The sequence below is a fragment of the Zosterops lateralis genome, assembly GCF_965231275.1.
Source record: "Zosterops lateralis genome assembly, chromosome: Z".
NCBI lineage: Eukaryota > Metazoa > Chordata > Aves > Passeriformes > Zosteropidae > Zosterops > Zosterops lateralis.
Window position 1 is genome coordinate 13,092,406 of NC_139800.1, and position 17,608 is coordinate 13,110,013.

General features: G+C 38.1%; 1 protein-coding gene across 2 annotated transcripts in view; it reads left to right on the plus strand.

Moving 5' to 3' along the window:
- DHX29 (DExH-box helicase 29) overlaps positions 1-16,801 on the plus strand; it is a gene marked incomplete at its 5' end in the record, with an annotated part of 29,824 nt that extends 13,023 nt beyond the window's left edge. For both annotated transcript variants that reach the window (XM_083883364.1, XM_083883365.1), the window contains 13 exons: positions 618-762; positions 987-1,107; positions 2,063-2,147; positions 2,726-2,814; positions 3,432-3,560; positions 4,352-4,427; positions 6,064-6,288; positions 8,914-9,050; positions 9,674-9,767; positions 10,495-10,797; positions 12,119-12,250; positions 13,792-13,888; positions 14,634-16,801. In XM_083883364.1, coding sequence (XP_083739490.1) covers positions 618-762; positions 987-1,107; positions 2,063-2,147; positions 2,726-2,814; positions 3,432-3,560; positions 4,352-4,427; positions 6,064-6,288; positions 8,914-9,050; positions 9,674-9,767; positions 10,495-10,797; positions 12,119-12,250; positions 13,792-13,888; positions 14,634-14,689 — 1,689 coding nt within the window. In that variant the 3' untranslated portion in view covers positions 14,690-16,801. The remainder of the gene's footprint in view (positions 1-617; positions 763-986; positions 1,108-2,062; positions 2,148-2,725; positions 2,815-3,431; positions 3,561-4,351; positions 4,428-6,063; positions 6,289-8,913; positions 9,051-9,673; positions 9,768-10,494; positions 10,798-12,118; positions 12,251-13,791; positions 13,889-14,633) is intronic.
- Positions 16,802-17,608: the final 807 nt, after the last annotated feature.

The following is a 17,608-nucleotide window of genomic DNA, read 5'->3' on the forward strand; positions in this document are numbered from 1 at the left end:
TTTCCTTCAGTACAGAAAGATACGTAGTGTCAAGCTTCCTTAAGTGTATTGAGTAACAATGAAATAGTTTACAGTAGTGCCACTTAATTTGCAAACTGCTGTGTATGTCTAGAAAAAAATCAAATTTATGTCTCTCCTGCTAACTCTTCTTTTTTCCCGTTCCAAAACACTGCAGGAGTTGCTGCCTAGTTCATTCTTAATTTTCATTGCAACCATTAGTTAAGGGTGAGGTGAGGGAGAGGGAAAAGCTGAAACTAGTTTCTTACACCTCAAAGTAGGAATTTTTAAAGAAGAGTATACGTCTTGTTATCCTAGTTTGAACTGATACTAGTTGAATGCCAGATGTGGACCTGGGGCTTGTTTACCTCTTGGACAGACTTTAATTCTTACCTTTTTTTTTAAATCTGGAGTGTGATTTAACAGTTGTAGATGCCTATACACCTTGTGTAGGCGGTTGTGATTTAATCTAACTCAGAGGTTTTGATGGGAAGCTAATTAAATTTCTCTTATCCTAATTTCTGTTTCAAGAGAATGGCAAATTCACCTTCTGCTCGCCTATGTTCTTCTAAAATACTAAGAATGTGATTTTTTTTTTTCTGCTTAATCTTGTTTTTTAGGAGTATGTCCCAGTCCAGTCTGGATCTGGTATTGACTTGGCTCCTTACTATGCGAAGTACAGCAATCGTACACAGCAGGCTATCTTATATATGAACCCTTACAAGATCAACCTGGAACTTATTTTGGAGCTGCTTGCATACTTAGGTACTTAAAGTCCACTTCTCAAGAAGTTTATGTACTTGGGGTTGTCCTTTGGACCTATTTTCTTTCCACTGCTTTCTATTGATAATGAAGTACTTGACTTCATTTTTACCTGAAAGATCCTAAAAAGCATTAACCACAGGGCTTAGTATTTGTTCCTGTTGTTATGTGAAACTGTTTGCAATGGATATTTGTTTTAACTGTATGCTCGTACTGTAATTTTGCAGATAGAAGTCCCCAGTTCAAGAATATTGAAGGTGCTGTGCTGATCTTTTTACCAGGCCTTGCTCATATCCAACAGCTGTATGATCTCATTTCAACTGACAGAAGATTTAACTTGCATGACAGGTATTGGAGATACTTTTATGAAGTCAATACTCTTACATTATAACCAAACAAACATATTCATTGAGATTTGCTATTCATGTAAAAGGGAAGTGTGAGTTACACCTCTGAGCTAATTGTGCTACAAATGTACTTTTACTACTATAAGTAGTAAAAGTTGTACAAGCAAAAATTGACAGATACTTAGGAATGGTATGATAAATTTTCTTTTATTACTTTCTATTTTATTCTTCAACAAATTTACTAAATCAAAAGCAGGTGACTACTTCTGTTCAGCTTCTTAGGGTATGGAAGTTGCCATACCTGGGATACAGATTTCTGTGGCTTACTGTTTACATGGAAGTGACTACTTCCTGAGAAGAGCTCCAGAGCATCTGGATCTACCAAGAGAAATGGGCCTAGGGTTGTAGTGACAGATAATTTCAAAAATTTATTTTTTGGGTAACTAAAAGTTAGCAACAAAATTCCTTAAAAGGCACAGTTGCAGTCAAATGCTAAATATTTGTTGACAGACTGAGATGTAAAAGTCTGGAAAGAAGGAAAGTATCAGTCTCTGTGGCTGTCTCATCTCTGAAGGCCTTTATTACTCAAATTTAAACCTGCATGTATTTGTAATGATCCTTGTCTTGGAAGCACAATTTAAAAAACTTGAGTTTATGGACACCTAGCTCCCTTTATCGGTAGGCTGTTATTATAAAGTAACCAGTAGTTCTGCAGTATTACTATTTCTCCTGCATTTTTACAGAATAGGAGAACATCCTTATGAACTAATTAGGTTGTTTTTTCTACATATTGTAATGAAACAATGAAGCAGAATTTCATACCTAATCACAGAAAGTTACTCTTTCAACTGTCTATTCTAGTTGCTTTCTCCAAATGTTGTCATTATACTGGTCTTATTTTTTAACTCCATGTTATTTGATAATTATATATTTATTATTATAATTTCTTGTTCCAGGCACAGATTGATAGCTTTGCATTCTGTTCTTTCCACTCAAGATCAAGCAGCTGCTTTTACAGTACCTCCTCTTGGTGTTAGAAAGGTAATATTTACAAAGTTCACAACTGAAAAGAGGAATTTTCTGGGGGTGCAATTGTTATAGTATCATACAGAATTACACCACAACTGGGTGTTCCTAGAATTTCCTCTCTACAAAGAAACAATTCTTATTTGGTAGAAGCTATGCTGTGAAAATCTTGACAGTATTGGACAAATGCTTAAACCTAAAATTTTTCAGCAAGCTTCCTTAATTATTACTTACCTGTATTTTAACTATTCTTAAGCAGTAATTAGGCTTTTATCTAGGAAAAGTACAGTTTTATTTACTGCCAAACTATGTAATTAAATGTTAATCAGTTTTGGCAGATACTAGCAAGTAATTTTGATGGATTACAAAACAAAATGTCAATGTGAAATTATTTCTTGACTTTTAATTTCTCTCCTTGGGGAAAACTAGACCATTTTCCAAGTCATGTGCTTTTATTTTTTTTGTCAGGTTATTTAAGAAAATATTTCTGGGTAAAAAAAAAAATTAACCAAACTTACTCCATAAAACTGATTTAAAGTTTAAACCTGTTAGACATTCCAGTTCTTCTATTTATGTTATCTTACTCTTTCCAGATTGTTTTGGCAACCAATATAGCAGAGACAGGTATCACAATACCAGATGTTGTCTTTGTAATTGATACTGGAAGAACAAAAGAAAATAGGTAAGAGTTTGATTTTCATCAATCATACCATGATTGATGTAAATATTTGGAGGATAGAACTGCAAGAATTTTGTAGTATCCTTATTAAGCTAAAGTTCTGGATGCAGAAATGTACTGAGCTCAGTTAACAGCTTGTAGTTTTGGGTACAGGTTTGGGATGTATATTTGGAGTTTCAAATGGCCAGAAGTACAAGTTCTTAGATAATGGATGTAGTGTATGGATAATTATGGCTAAGAACTGTTTTAAAAATGAAGGAAGTATTTTTTATACTATCTCAGTTTTTTAAAGTTATATTTTGTTCACTTTAAATGTGAAAATTTCTACACAATGTGTTAGAATTATTCTGAATTGTCAGGGAGGTGAAGTAATAAAACTTCTATTTTCCAGTTTTTATACTTTCACTTGTGAGTTGTATTCAAGGCTTTATAATATACAGTTCCTCCCAGACGTGCTTGGTTTTCAAAACTAAATGTATTTTCAAATAATTGCTCATTAGATATATTGTCAATATGCTGGTGTTCAGGTTATTTATATATATATATATGTATACATATATATATACATATATATGTGAAATTTTAATTCAGGAATCTTAATCTGCTTTATAATTTTTAAGGTATCATGAAAGCAGTCAGATGAGTTCCCTGGAAGAGACCTTTGTTAGTAAAGCCAGTGCTCTGCAGCGACAAGGAAGAGCTGGGCGTGTTAGGGATGGGTTCTGCTTCCGCATGTACACAAGAGACAGGTACTGTAAACCTAGCAGAGTTCTGTAAGTCACATAGATATAGGGTTTTTTTCTGTGAAAAACCAAGAATTCTTGGTGAAATTCACTTGATTTCATTTCATTCACAGAAAGAATTTGAATATTGTATATGTAAAGTTTTGCAGTAATCTTTCACACTCTTAAAAAAAGCTAATTTTATTTTTAATGTTTCTACAATGCGTTTTTTCAAAAATATTCATGATTAAAGGAAAAGCGCAGCACAAAGACTCGTGGAACATCAATTTTTTACACCATGTGCTTGGCTTACATCAGATGTGTGCAAACCTTACTTCCCAAACTCTGAATTTTTTATCAGACAAATCTGTAGGTTTCTGGAGAGTAATCTCTGTGCATAAGAAATGGGGGCACCCCAGAGTTAGTTTCTGTTACTGCAGTGGAATAACCTTTTTCCTGCTTCTGTGAAAGCCTGAAAGAACTTTCAGCTGAGAAACAATTAAGGTTTGAAGTCTTTTGATATAACCAATGAAGTGTGCCTTTTAGTCCCATAGAAGACTTCAGTGTGAAAGCATTTTACAGACTTGTTTTGAAAATTGGAGTTTCCTGTGTTTTTCTCTCTGACTAAAATTTGTTTTTCAATTTCTTTTCTACAACACATGCCTTAATTGAAAGTATGAGTGGCTTACCTGTGCTACTCCCTTCCTTGCCCCTCAAGAGAAAAACTGCAAAGAATGACCTTGTAAAAACCGATTTTACAGGTTAAATTCAAAGATGTAGTTGAATATATATGTTTCTATGTTTTTATGATGTTGCAGGTTTGAAAGTTTCATGGAATATTCTGTTCCAGAAATATTGCGTGTGCCTTTGGAGGAATTATGCCTTCATATCATGGTATGATTTTTGGCTTTAGAATTGCTAATCTTGTGTGGTGAGTTGACCATGGCTGGATGCTGGGTGGCCAAAAAGCTCCTCTATTAATCTCCTCAGGTGGATGAGAGAGAAAATATAATGAAAGGCTCATAGCTGGAGAGATAAGGACACAGAGAGATGAGTCACTAGTTACTGTCCCAGGCAAAACAGACTTGATTTGTGGAAATCAATTGAATTTATAGCCAGTTAGGTTCATGAGAAGTAAAAACTACCCTTGTTTTCTAGGCTTAACTTTATTTCCCAGTTCCCTACCTCCTGTCCTCCATCAGCACAGGGAGATAGGGAATGGCAATTTTGGTCAGTTTATCACACATTGTTTGTGCTGCTGCTTCCTCCTCAGAGGAGGGGAGAATTCCTTCACTTGCACCAGCTTGGTGTCCTTTCCAGCAGAGACAGTCCTTTACAGGCTTCTGCAGTGTGAATCCTTCCCACAGGTTGCAGATTTTCATGTACTGCTCCAGCATGGGTCCTCCTCAGGGTCATAAGTTCTGCCAGTAAACCTGCTGCCCTGTGGGCTCCTCTCATCATGGTGCTACAAGTCCTGCCGAGAGCCTGCTCCAGTGTGAGCTCTCCACAGGGTCACGGCTTCCTTCAGGCACCCACCTGCTTGAGTGTGGGCTCCACCACAGACCTCCATGAGCTGCAGGGGGACAGCCCTCCTCACCATGGGCTGCAGCAGCTGAAGAACCTCCTCCCATACTTTCTTCATTGATATAAGTGTTTTCAGAGTTGTTCTCACCTACCCTTCTCTGGCTGCAAATTGTTTCTGTGCAATAACTTCTCCTGGAAGCGTGACCACCATCAGTGATCGGCTCAGCCTTGGCCAGCAGTGGGTCTGCCCTGGACCTACCTGGCTTTGGTTGGATGTGTGGGAAGCTGCGCTCAGCTTCTCACTAAACTCTCCCATGCAGCCCCTACTACCTAAACCTGGCCACACAAGGCCAATACACCTTGTTAGCTAAAAATACTATGCATACCTTTGGAGGAATTATGTCTTCATAATATTGCCTGTTTTGGAATTATTGGCACCCTAGTAGCTGAAATGTTTGTTATCACAGCCCTGATCCAGTGTAGTTACTTAGTGGGGCTTCTCACAGAGGTCAGGGGTTAAGTCAGCACTTGATACAAGCATGCTATTCAGTGAGAATAGTGTACTGTATATGATTCCAGTTTGCCTCAGACTGACCATTTGAAACTCTGTTAAATAGCCTTCTAATTGATTTCTGTTTAAGGGAACAATTCCATTACATCTCACCATATCTTCAGTGAGTAGTATGTGCATGGGAAAGCTAGCAACCTGGCAAATTAGCGCTGTGTTGAACTGCATCCCATCAGGATTGAATCTCCTGCTCATTAGTGATCACTGGTAGCACACTTCTATGAACAGTGGTCATGCCATATGAAGGCCTTCCAAACAATGAAATTTTGTTTACCTAATATGGGGCACTTCAGCCTTCTGGGAAGCAAGGTGCTTTTTTGGTGGAGAGGAAATGTGAACTTCAAATGCAAGATGAGCTTTCCAGTTTTCTGTGTAGCTGTTGGAGAACATTATTATAAAAATGTTTTATATTGAAGTATATGTCCCTTTACTTCACAGAAATGCAGTCTTGGCTCTCCTGAAGATTTTCTTTCCAGAGCATTAGATCCACCACAGCAGCAAGTAATTGGTAATGCAATGAATCTGTTGAGGAAGATTGGCGCTTGTCAGTTAAACGAGCCCAAGCTGACTCCATTGGGCCAGCACCTTGCAGCCCTTCCTGTTAATGTAAAGATTGGCAAAATGCTTATATTTGGTGCTATATTTGGCTGCTTGGATCCTGTGGTGAGTAAAAAAAATAAAATTATGTTTTTAAAAGTATAGAAATTGTTAATTCTTTGCAATTAATCTGATTTCTTGTAATGTGTTATTTTGAAAAGGCGATGCATGTTTAAATGTTTACTTTAGGATGAAGGCACCCAAACATCATGGAGGGGAATAATATAAGTCTTCATTATGGTTGGACTCAACAGCCTAAAGTTTTATGACTTAAAATGGTTCTATGATTCTAAACTCCAAGGTATTCTCTACAGTGGACAATCAGGCTTGGTCTTCAGGTCTGTACATGGTGATGCCAGGGAATCTGAGATTTAAAGAAAATGTCCTCTTACATTAGGAGTCAGGTTAGGCAGTCTGGATTACTCCACAGTTTGTGGGCAAGAACATAATCAAAGTTATTGCAAATTAATTATTAGGTAATTTATTAAGATTCTGACATAGTTTACATTTTCACCTAATCCATTTAATTCACTGCAAATTGGAAGAAAACATGAGTATGTTAGTTCCTGGAAAGTGAAAGTTAAATTTCTTGATATCTCCTGTTAATGTCGTATAAGCTAAACCAGTTGATTAATCTGACCTCCATTGCACTGTCATTTGGCAAAACATTTCATGTGAGTTTTGAGATGTTTTTTATGCTTGCATATAAGGCAAGTATGTAGGCAGTAGCTCTAATATAAGCAGGTGCTTAATTCTATATAGGAAATTCTTACGGTGCTGAGTTTTTCTTGAAACTTAGTAGAAGATAAATGATAATTAATATTATCTACTCTTCTTAGAGTACAAGAGCTAGTGATTCTCAGGTGCAAGAAAGCAGGCAGGGAAGACAGTTGATGGGTGTGAGTGGACACCTCTTGATTCAACTCAAAGGCAAAAAAAGAATATGCACAACCAGTGCAGAAGCAAGGACAGATGTCCTGGAAAGACTGCAGGAATGCAGTCTAGTTGCATAGGGATGTATTGAGGAAGGCCATGGCAAAGATGGAGCTGAACATGGCAAGGAACACAAAGATGAATAAGAAGGGGTAATACAGCTATGTCAGCCAGAAAAGGAAGGTCAAAGAAAATGTACCCCACCCGATGAACTGGTAACAGCAGATGAGTAGAAGGCCAAGGTAGTCAGTGTTTCTGCCTCGGTCATCAATGGCAACCTCTTTTATGGCAGTAAGGTGAAGTCCCAGGTGACCTGTCTTTTTTAAAATAAGGTAGAAGAGAGGGGCCTTGGGAACTACTAACCTGTCAGCTTCAATTCTATACCTGAGAAGATCATGGAACAGATCCTTCTAGAAGTATGCTTGTGGCACTTGGAGGACAGGGAGGTGGTTCAAGACACCAGCATAAGCTTAACCAAGGGCATGTCCTGCTTGACCAACCCAGTGGCCTTCTGTGGTGGAGAGACCACATCAGAGGACAGTGGAAAGGCTACATACATACTTGTTTATCTGGACTTCCACAAAGCCTTTACCATGGTCCCCCACCTAGACAGGAGAGAGATGGATTCAGAGGGGGTACTATTAGATGGATAACAAAGCGGTTTTACAGTCCCATCCTGAGGGTGGTGGTTAGTGGCTCAGGGTCCCACTGGACATGAGGTGCCCTCAGAGGTGTATACTGGGAACAGAATTATTTAGTATCCTCATCAGTGACATAGATGGAGAGGTTGAGTGCACCCTCAGCAAGTTTGCAGATGGCCCCAAGCTGAGTGGTGCTGTTGACATGTCTGAAGGATGGGATGCCATCAAGAGGGACCTGGAGAAGTGGCAGATGTGGAACTCACAAGGCCAAGTGCTGGCACTGCACCAGGGTCAGGATAACCCCAGATAGCAGCACAGGCTGGGAAGGAACAGACCCAGAGCAGCCCAGAAGGACTTGGGAGTGCTGGTGGGTGAGAGGCTGGACATGCCCTCATGGCCATGGCACTCACTGCCCAGAGAGCCAAATGTGTCCTGGGCTGCATCCAGAGCCCCGTGGGCAGCAGGGGAGGGAGGGGATTGTGCCCATCTGCTGTGCCTTCATGAGAAGGCTAACTACTAGCCTGTAGTGCTGGATCTAGCTCTGGTAGCTCCAACACAAGAAGGTGTGGAGTAAATCCTGGTGGAGTGAGTCCAGGGTTTATCACAAAGATCAGAGAGGATTGGAGTACCTCTCCTTTGAGGAGACTGAGGGAATTGGGGTTGTTCAGCCTGGAGGAAAGATTTCCAGCATTACCTAATGGCAGCTTTTCAGTATCTGAAAGGCATTGAAGAGAAATTTCTTAAAGGGCACATGGTAACAGGACAAGAAGGAATGGGTTTGAACTGAAAGAGGATTGCTTTAATTCACTATTAGTAGGAAGAAGTTCTTTACTGTGAGGGTGGTGAGACACCGGAACAGGTTGCCCAAAGAAGTTGTAGGTGTCCCATTGTTGGAAGTGTTTCAAGGCCAGGTTGTGTGGGACTTTGAGCAGCCTGGTTTAATGGAAGGTGTCCCTGTCTATAGTAGGGGCTTGAAACTATGTGATCTTTAAGGCCCCTTGCAACCCCAGCTTGTAATTCTAAGATAATGATAAAAGAAAATTTAAGGCTATTTGCTTCATAAACCTGTGAGGTTATAACAGAATACTTTTAAGTGATGTGTACTTTATAATTGCAGGCAACTTTGGCTGCTGTTATGACAGAAAAATCCCCATTTACTACACCTATTGGTCGAAGAGATGAAGCAGATCTTGCAAAATCATCTCTAGCTATGGCAGTTTCAGACCATATAACAATCTACAATGCTTATCTGGGGTAAGTGATGATTCTCTTATGCTCATAACTAGTAGCAGATAACAATGCAGTTATGTAAAAGAATCTTTAATATCTCTTGAGCTGCTTTCACTTCAAGTTTATTCTGTTCAGAATAACGATAGATTACCAAGTACCAAGTAACACAAATGGATAACTTGCTTAGTATTTTTTTCTTCAACTCTTTTTAACTATGTTTGCACACCTACAGAGGTGTACTGTGTCAGTTTATCCTAATGTTTAAAGTATTTTGTTTGCTGTTTTTGGTATTTTGACTAGAATATTTTGTATTTGGTAAAGCACAAATATATAAAATGACATACAGGTTTTTTTTCCTCTTTAGGGTATTACCACTAAATTCTGTTTTGACTGTCAAGACAGACAGAGATGTATGGTGTCTGAGGATAAATCACCTTATGTTTTTGTTACTCTCGGTCAAATCTATGTTACAGGCATGTTCTCTGGCATGTCCTTAGACCATCAGCATTCCTGTTCATTAATAAAACTTATTTTAGAGTGGAGAATGCTTACCAAAACACATTATTCTTTTTTAACTTACTGCCTCTTCTGTTATTAAGTCTTGATGGCTTTCTTCTTGCTGTAATAAGACACTACTTTTTCCTTAGGTGGAAAAGGGCTCGACAGGAAGGTGGATATCGTGCTGAAATGACTTATTGCAGACGGAATTTTCTTAACAGGACTTCACTGTTAACTCTGGAGGTAAAACATATCATTATACTCTGCACTCATAAGTTATTTGTTAAAATTTCCCTCTGAAAATGTCATTGCCTTTCAAAGAGAGGATATATTGCAGTTACTATTTAGACAAGATAAAAGCAAGTGGAATTTTAGGGAGTGATGAAATGCTCTCAATTGAGGTAGCTGTGTCTGTATTTGAGTTTTGTTATGCACACTTTGGTAAACAGCTTTGTAGTCACTACCACTGGAGAAGCTAGGCCTTACTTTTTCATCAGAGAATCAAAACTTAATGAACTAAAGTATTCATATTATTCTTGATATCAAATAACATGCCTATTAACAGTTAATTTGAAAGATGAGACACAAACTTAGGTGAATGGCCTCTTATTTTTGGTGAGAAAACATTTTAACTGATCTTTTGTCTTAAGTTTGGGTGACTGAATACTTCTAAGCAGAACTGGATCTTTTATGCAAATATATCTTTTCATTTTAGCTGCAGGTAGGGATTTAGTATTTGCAGCATATATATTTCCATATGTCTAATCCTATATTCCACATATCAGATTATGTTATAAATAATGTTTTTCTCATAGAAATAACTAGACTACAGAAAATAAAATGGTTATTCTAGTAAGGGACTGTACCCTGGAGAGCATGAATAATACAGATGAAGTGTCATTTTCTGCTGCTGAAGTAGAGCATGTAACTTTTTAAATTCAAAACTTTACTAATACCATCCTAATTTCAGGATGTGAAGCAAGAACTCATAAGAGTGGTCAGAGCAGCGGGCTTCACAGCACCTTCAACACAATGTGGATGGGATGGAAATGGAGCCACACAACCCCTGTCTCTCAGTGAAATAGCTCTTCTTAAAGCTGTGTTGACTGCAGGGCTGTATGACAACGTAGGAAAAATACTGTATACAAAGTCTGTGGATATTACAGAGAAACTGGCTTGCACAGTAGAAACTGCTCAGGGTAAAGCGCAAGTTCATCCCTCCTCTGTAAATCGAGACTTGCAGACATATGGATGGCTGCTTTACCAGGAGAAGGTAAGTCAAAGATAGTGAATCTAGCTAATAGTTTGTGTAAAGATGGAGTTCTGCCTCTAATATACTTCAAACTAGTGTATGTTATTAATATCCAATTGTGTTATCTTAAAAGTCTCTTACTATCTAATGATCCTGAAGTCCGTAAAAGTGAGTCAACTGAGTGCTGAAGAAAAAGAAAGTGAAGAGGAAGATCATGAACAAATCTGTTCATGGTGAAACTGGTAGCTATAAATGGAAGGAATTTTCTGTGTATCATTTAACTTAATAGTTTAATTGATTTTTTTTAAATACAGTCTTGTTGATTTTAGTTACACTTGACACAGTAATATGTAGTAGTAACTTTTCAAAGTCTGTTTTTTGTTACTGTTCTAAAGTTTTGGAACTTAGTACTGAGATATCCCAGTAATAAAATAAAATAGCCGATTCTGTAATGAACTGGTGAACTTCCTAAGTAAATTGCCTTTTTTTTTTTTCTCCCTTCAATTGAAAATCTTGTCAGCTATTTGCTTAATTCAAGTGTTTGTATTTAGTTACACTTCTGGTACAACAAAAGTTTTACAGCAGTTGGCTAATGGCCAAATTTACTGTAGAGATGCAGGAAGTATTAGACTTTTTAATGCATGTAAAGTGATAGTATTTTTTGAGAGTTGAAAATATTTCCTGATCCCCAAGAACATTGTAGTGTGATGACAAGACAGCAGCTAAGGTAGGTAAGTTATTACATAAGCAGTGGGGCAAACAGAGCCTGCACTTTTTTATAAAAATGCACTCTTTTTATGTCCATTCTTCCCACTACAGCTCGTTCCACCTCATTTTGTCTTTATCTCAGATGTTCCAAAGCCAGAAGCAGCACATGCTGAGCCCCATAGTTCATGCAGTGTACATGTCTGTGTGTACCACATTTATGCATGTGCATATGTGGATGTAGATAAACTGATAAAACAACTGTTCCCAAGAAGAATGTGTAATTAAAGAGCTTTGCCTGCCTTTTGCTTCAGTAGTGTTATTATTTTTAGTGTTGCTTCTATGAACACCTCTAGGTTAACATTATCCCTCCATTTGAGCTTTAAGAAGGTAACTGTGGCTTTAGCTAACTTCTAGCATACAAGCCTGTCACTTAGAGGTGAGTTATTTTATGTTGTGGAAGGCAGACAAATAGCTATTGATCGTGTGCAGTAGCTGTTCTGGTCACATCTTTTAAAGGGAAAAAAAAGTGTGTTTTTTGCTTGTAGAAGTAGCAGTCAAATTTAGTGTTATAGATGTTACATGGTTTGGAATTTTTTGTTGCTGTTTTTAATTGTTTGTGTTTGTTTATATGCAGGTGAGGTATGCCAAGGTGTATTTGAGAGAAACTACTTTAATATCCCCCTTTCCCATTTTGCTTTTTGGTGGGGATATAGAAGTCCAGCATCGCGAGCGTCTCCTGACAGTTGATGGTTGGATCCATTTTCAGGTGCGTTGGGAGTCGTAACTAAACTACCTTTTGTGATTCCATGAGCTTTTGTATTACATAGTTGATCTATTAGCTTGATTCAGACCACTGTATATGGGAGATGGAGACAAGAGGGAGAAAAGGAGAAGAGAATTAAAGATAATGATGGGAAAATTCATAAACATGTAATGAAATCTTAGTAAATCACACTCAAAAGAATAGACTTGACAAATCAATTCCCTATCTCTTCAAGAAGGAAGTGTTCTTTCAGAAAAGGTATTGAGAATGGATGCAGACTAAACCTTTTTTCATAGAGCTTGGACAGAAAGCAGAGGAGTGTACCATTTTTTTATATTAACCTTTCCTACAATTTTATAATCTTGTGACTACCTATTTATCTTTAGCACACTACTGTATATACTGTTTTATAGTGCAGACAGAATTGTTTGAAAAATAAAAAAATCCAAATTGTTAAGTAGCTACTTACTTGGGTTTGGGGTGTTTGGTTTTCGTTATTAGGTTTTTTCCCTTTCCACATGTGTGCATTTTATTTGGAAATTGGAAAATTCAGAGTACTTTCCTAGCATATTTTTGCAGACAGAATAGTTGCCATGAAAAGATCCTCTGTAAATTCTTGTAAACTGCAAGTCATGGGTTTTGCTATCCAGGCAACTACATGGTTACAAGTTTCTGTGCTCCCTCTGTGCTCTGGGCCTTGTGCTACCCTTAAAGACAACTATAGGCAACAAAACAATTTTTTGCAGTCTGGTAATTCAAGTAAGCATTCATCTAATGGAATTAACTGTTTATCATGAACAGGGAATTTTAAAAAGCGGGTCCCTTGTGGGTTTGTTAGAGATTTTTTTTCTGGTTCCTGGATGGCTACAGTTGTGCAGTTGCTGGGCTAACCACACCACATCTTAGAGTGTTTCAGAATTTCTACTTTTCTACTGAGACACTAAGCAGAATACATTACATTTATGCTTCTGCTGTAGAAGCTACTTGTATGAAAGGCAGCATATAAATGAAATAAAGATTGAAATGGGGAGAAAAGGATAAAATTAAATATTTTTGGGAGATAGTTCAGTTTTAGGTATCCAAATTCCTACTGAGATTTAGGAAAGGCTTTTGATTGTTTTGTCAAAAGGCCTGGCAGACCTCCCAAGAGGCAAATGCATAGCTTTTTTTATTTCGGGTATAATGTAATTTGAACTTTGTTACTTCGGGAGGGAAAAGACAATTAATTGGGCAGCTTATTGGTAAACTAATAATTTCCTCTTATGCTGGTTGTGTGGGAACAGATTCTAAGTTACCCTTCCAAGCTGCTGTTCTTCAGACTTTGAGACTATGAAGAACTGCTGCCTAAAGCTGAGACATGGTGTAAGCCCAGTTATTTCATGAGTATACTTTCCATCATGATTATCATTACCATTAAAATAACATATGTGCATCATGTTTGCAGGAACCTTGTTATAAACTTCTGGTTTTATGTAGGGTGATATTTTGAGCTATATTTTTGTATGAAATGTCTGATAATGAAAATGTTTGTCTTTTCTTTATAGGCTCCTGTTAAGATAGCAGTAATTTTCAAACAACTGAGAGTTCTTATTGAGTCTGTTTTGAAGAAGAAGCTTGAAAATCCCAAAATGTCACTTGAAGGTAACTTATTGCTGGCATTACTGTTTAAGTAGAACTTGTCGCAAATCTGAGGAGTCGTTAGTACACTGAAGCCTCACACAGTGGCATGTGTGACATGAAAATCCCAGTAAGAGGTGTCCAGAAAGTCATTACTAACCCTGCATATATTGTGTGGCTCACTGCAGATGTACAAGGATCTGCACAACTGCCATTTTAAAGATATCCCTGGTAACAACATTCAAGGTAGTGGTAGTAATAGTGAGGCATGCATGTCAAAATAGAATTGAGATTATGTGTGGAGAGTCCTAGGCATGGATGACTTTTAAGTGTTATGCAAGTTATCTTAAACTCCAGGTTAACCAATGGCATGTTGGTTCCCAGAAGTAAAGGATAGCAGAGCACAATTTAAAATTTGGACACTGGATATTCAGAAGCATATTGTAGGTGGAGAAGAAAGGGAGTTCCTGTATGCTGATGTATCTGTAGTTAACCCATGACTTTCCCAATCTCTTTTGTGGAATATTGAAATGGTCATGGACAGTTATTGAATAATTTTATCATGATGTACTATATACCTACTGTTTGTCCTTTTGCTTGCCAAATGGTAACCATTGTTTTGCTTTTGATTCTGGCATAGCCTAAAACATTAAAATTTTAAGTTACTGAGAGCTAGATTTCTCTTACAATTTCTGGTGTTTCAGGAATCAATTTTTAAGCCAGCTCTTCTTCACACAGTGTTTTGTTTTTTTTTTTTTTTCTTTTCTAGATGACAAGGTCTTACACATCATCAAAGAGCTCATAAAAACAGAAAACAGTAACTGAAATCAGAAATCAGGAATGAATCGGAGCTTCAGTAATTGCAGGGGAAATTAACGCACTGCAACATTAATTGGAAGTATTTAAATTCTTAATGTGGCTGATACCAGCTACAATGGGGATAGATCATATCATTTTGCATAGGATCAGCCTTTCTCTATCAGTTTAAAAATGAACATTGAATATGTTTAGCCTTTACAGTATATTTGGTGCCATTTGTCTTGACTGTATGAATGGTAACTGCAAGCAGTTTCTTTTCAAAAGAGGAATGTCTGTGAACAATTCCTCTTTTTTAGCTTAATGTGCTAATCATACAGTCAGTACAGTGTGTACTGATGATTGAAGATTGTCCTGAATCTCAGCTGAGAAGAATTCCATGTGTGCAAACAGAAGACAAATGTTTCTTATATGGGTTTCCTAAGCTATGGTTTCTTTTTTCTTTGGATGGAACTATTAATTTACGGTATTAATTTACAGTATATACAGAGAAGTCTTAATTTTTCTGTAAGATTTATACTGAGAAGATGCTCTATAGGCATCAATAAGATGACAGTATGGACTGCTGTGAATTGGTGCTCAGTGAGACATGTACTGACCAGTAGCTTGTTCCAAACAGAGGATGTGCCTCTTCTCACAGTTTTTCCTCTCTGTTTATCCTGATCCTTGCAACTCTTGCAACTGTAGTATATTTTGCTGTCCCTTTTTTGTATGTTAAGTTTTGCAAGCCCCCTTCAAGAGATGATCATGTGTTTTTTTTTCAAAATTCACATTGACCCTTTTCAAGGAAATACCAGAGAAGCTCCTAGTGGAAACTTCCCACTGGCAGTTCTCTCTTACCCTACTCGCTCACAATGACTGGATGTCATTGTGATCCTTTGTGTCTTGTTTAATACTGAATAATCCTTAACTGAGTAGCTTAATGAATCTGATGGTCTCACATTGCACCTATCCACACTATTTCTAATTATGAAGTGCAATTTTAGATTGCCAACTCAGCTTTCAAGAATAAGGAATATATTGGTGGGGAGGATTTGGCATTAAACAGTTGGAGTCAAATAGGAACTGTCTTTACAGACAGAAGCACAGTGTAGATGACAACTTTTGTTTAATCTGAAAAATAAGGATTTTATGTAGTAGAGGTTAATCACGGACAGAAAGGGCACTGAGGAAACTGAGTGCATAAAAAGGCAAGATACATGGAGCCTATCCAGTTGTATTATCACAGTGGAACTGGTATTGCTGTCTAGCTTGTGCACATTAGCTTGCACTCAGTTTTGGAAGAGGAAAGCTGTTTGCTAACAGCTTTGAAGGAACAGCGATCACATCTGTAATTCTTTTATGCATTACAATAATCCAGTGGTCAGCCTGATTTCATAGGAGACAGGAAGTTACTTTTGGGAGTTTTTTACAACACCATTTAAGCAAGGAAGCATTTGAACAGGAAGTTTTGATCTTAGACCTTAAGACCTCAACTTTGTCTTCAGTATTGCCAAATTGAAATCAACACCTTCAAATTACATTCATTGAAGACATAAACTAAATCTATACCCTAAACAAATTTCCTAGGTTTTGTTTTGGTTGAGATACTTTAGTTGTATTCTTTGGAAACACAAATTAGAAAAATGTCTCAGCAATTCAGTAGCTGGGAAGCTCCTCTTTTGGGTTTGAATTTTGCAAATGAGTTGTTGGTCTATAATGGTTAGATTGTAGGGAAAGTGTGAATTGTGTTTGAGTTCTTCTGTCTTATTCAGCTGTCATGAATAAGAGGGTTTTTTCCATTTATAGGTGGTAATGTTGAAATTCAGAGTTATTCTTTGTGTTTCTCTAGCATGCTCTGCTTTGTAATCTTTTAAATAAATAACAAATAAATTAAGGGGATATATTGTAATAACTGGGAAGTTGCACGATCTTCTGCGTGAGCAAGAGTTTTCTGCAAAAGAGATTAAGAAGGTCACACTGTGGTGTACAGATAAGCACAGTTATCTTAAAAACAAAACAAAAAACAGATGCTATGCTGGCTTTTTCTGCTTCTGCAGTATACATGAGCAGCTTTTGTGCCTGTACTCTTTTGGGTGGATGAACTTTATCTTTTGCTCTATTTATTTAATAAAGACTTCTGTTAACACCTTTGTGTTACTTTTTCAAAGCAATTGTCATACACAACAAGATCACTTAGTATCCCTGGATCTTTGTCACCATAATCTCAACTGTAGTCTGTAATGTGTTGTTTCTTTTAAAGGCAGCATGTTCCCCTGGTCACTGTCCTCAGCTTGGAGAGGAGTTCCTGCTCCTGTCATTCACATCATAGAATTCCCACCTCCTCCCTCGTTTTTCTTCCGTGTCGTGGGCTTTGAAGCTCTTGTTACCCACTGACATCTTTCCCAGTGATTAACCGTGAAGAGGTTTTCTTTTTCCACATCTTTCCACAACTATAGTGCACTATAAATGCATGGTTGGAGTGCAGGTTTTATTTTCCTGCTTCAGCTCTTTAAAATAGTGCTGCATTACATAAATAGTCCATGGATGGAAGCGTAACTGAGATCCATATTGCCCCATAAGCTCCAGTATTCCCGATTCTCTCCTGGTCCTGTTTCTAGTGACCTGCACTGAAAGTGTTATTGGTGAGGAGTAAGCGGTAGCTGTTAAAATTTACGAGGTTCCGAGTTGAACGGCCAGGAGCTGGAGAGCTGCAGCAGCTTCAGCTGGCCCCATTCGTGGGTTTTCAGCTTTGCTGCCTGGTTTGCCCTCCCTGCTGTGGGAGAGCGAGGAGGCTGTGGTGGGGAGATCACAGTCCCACGGCGACTCCCTCGCAGCCTTCTGGCCCGCGGGCAGGCGGCCGAGAAGCCACGTTTGGGTGTCTCGGGTTTTGTTGTGGAGACGGTGATCCCCTGAGTGCTCGGGCCCTCCCCGGGCCGGGCGGGGCGG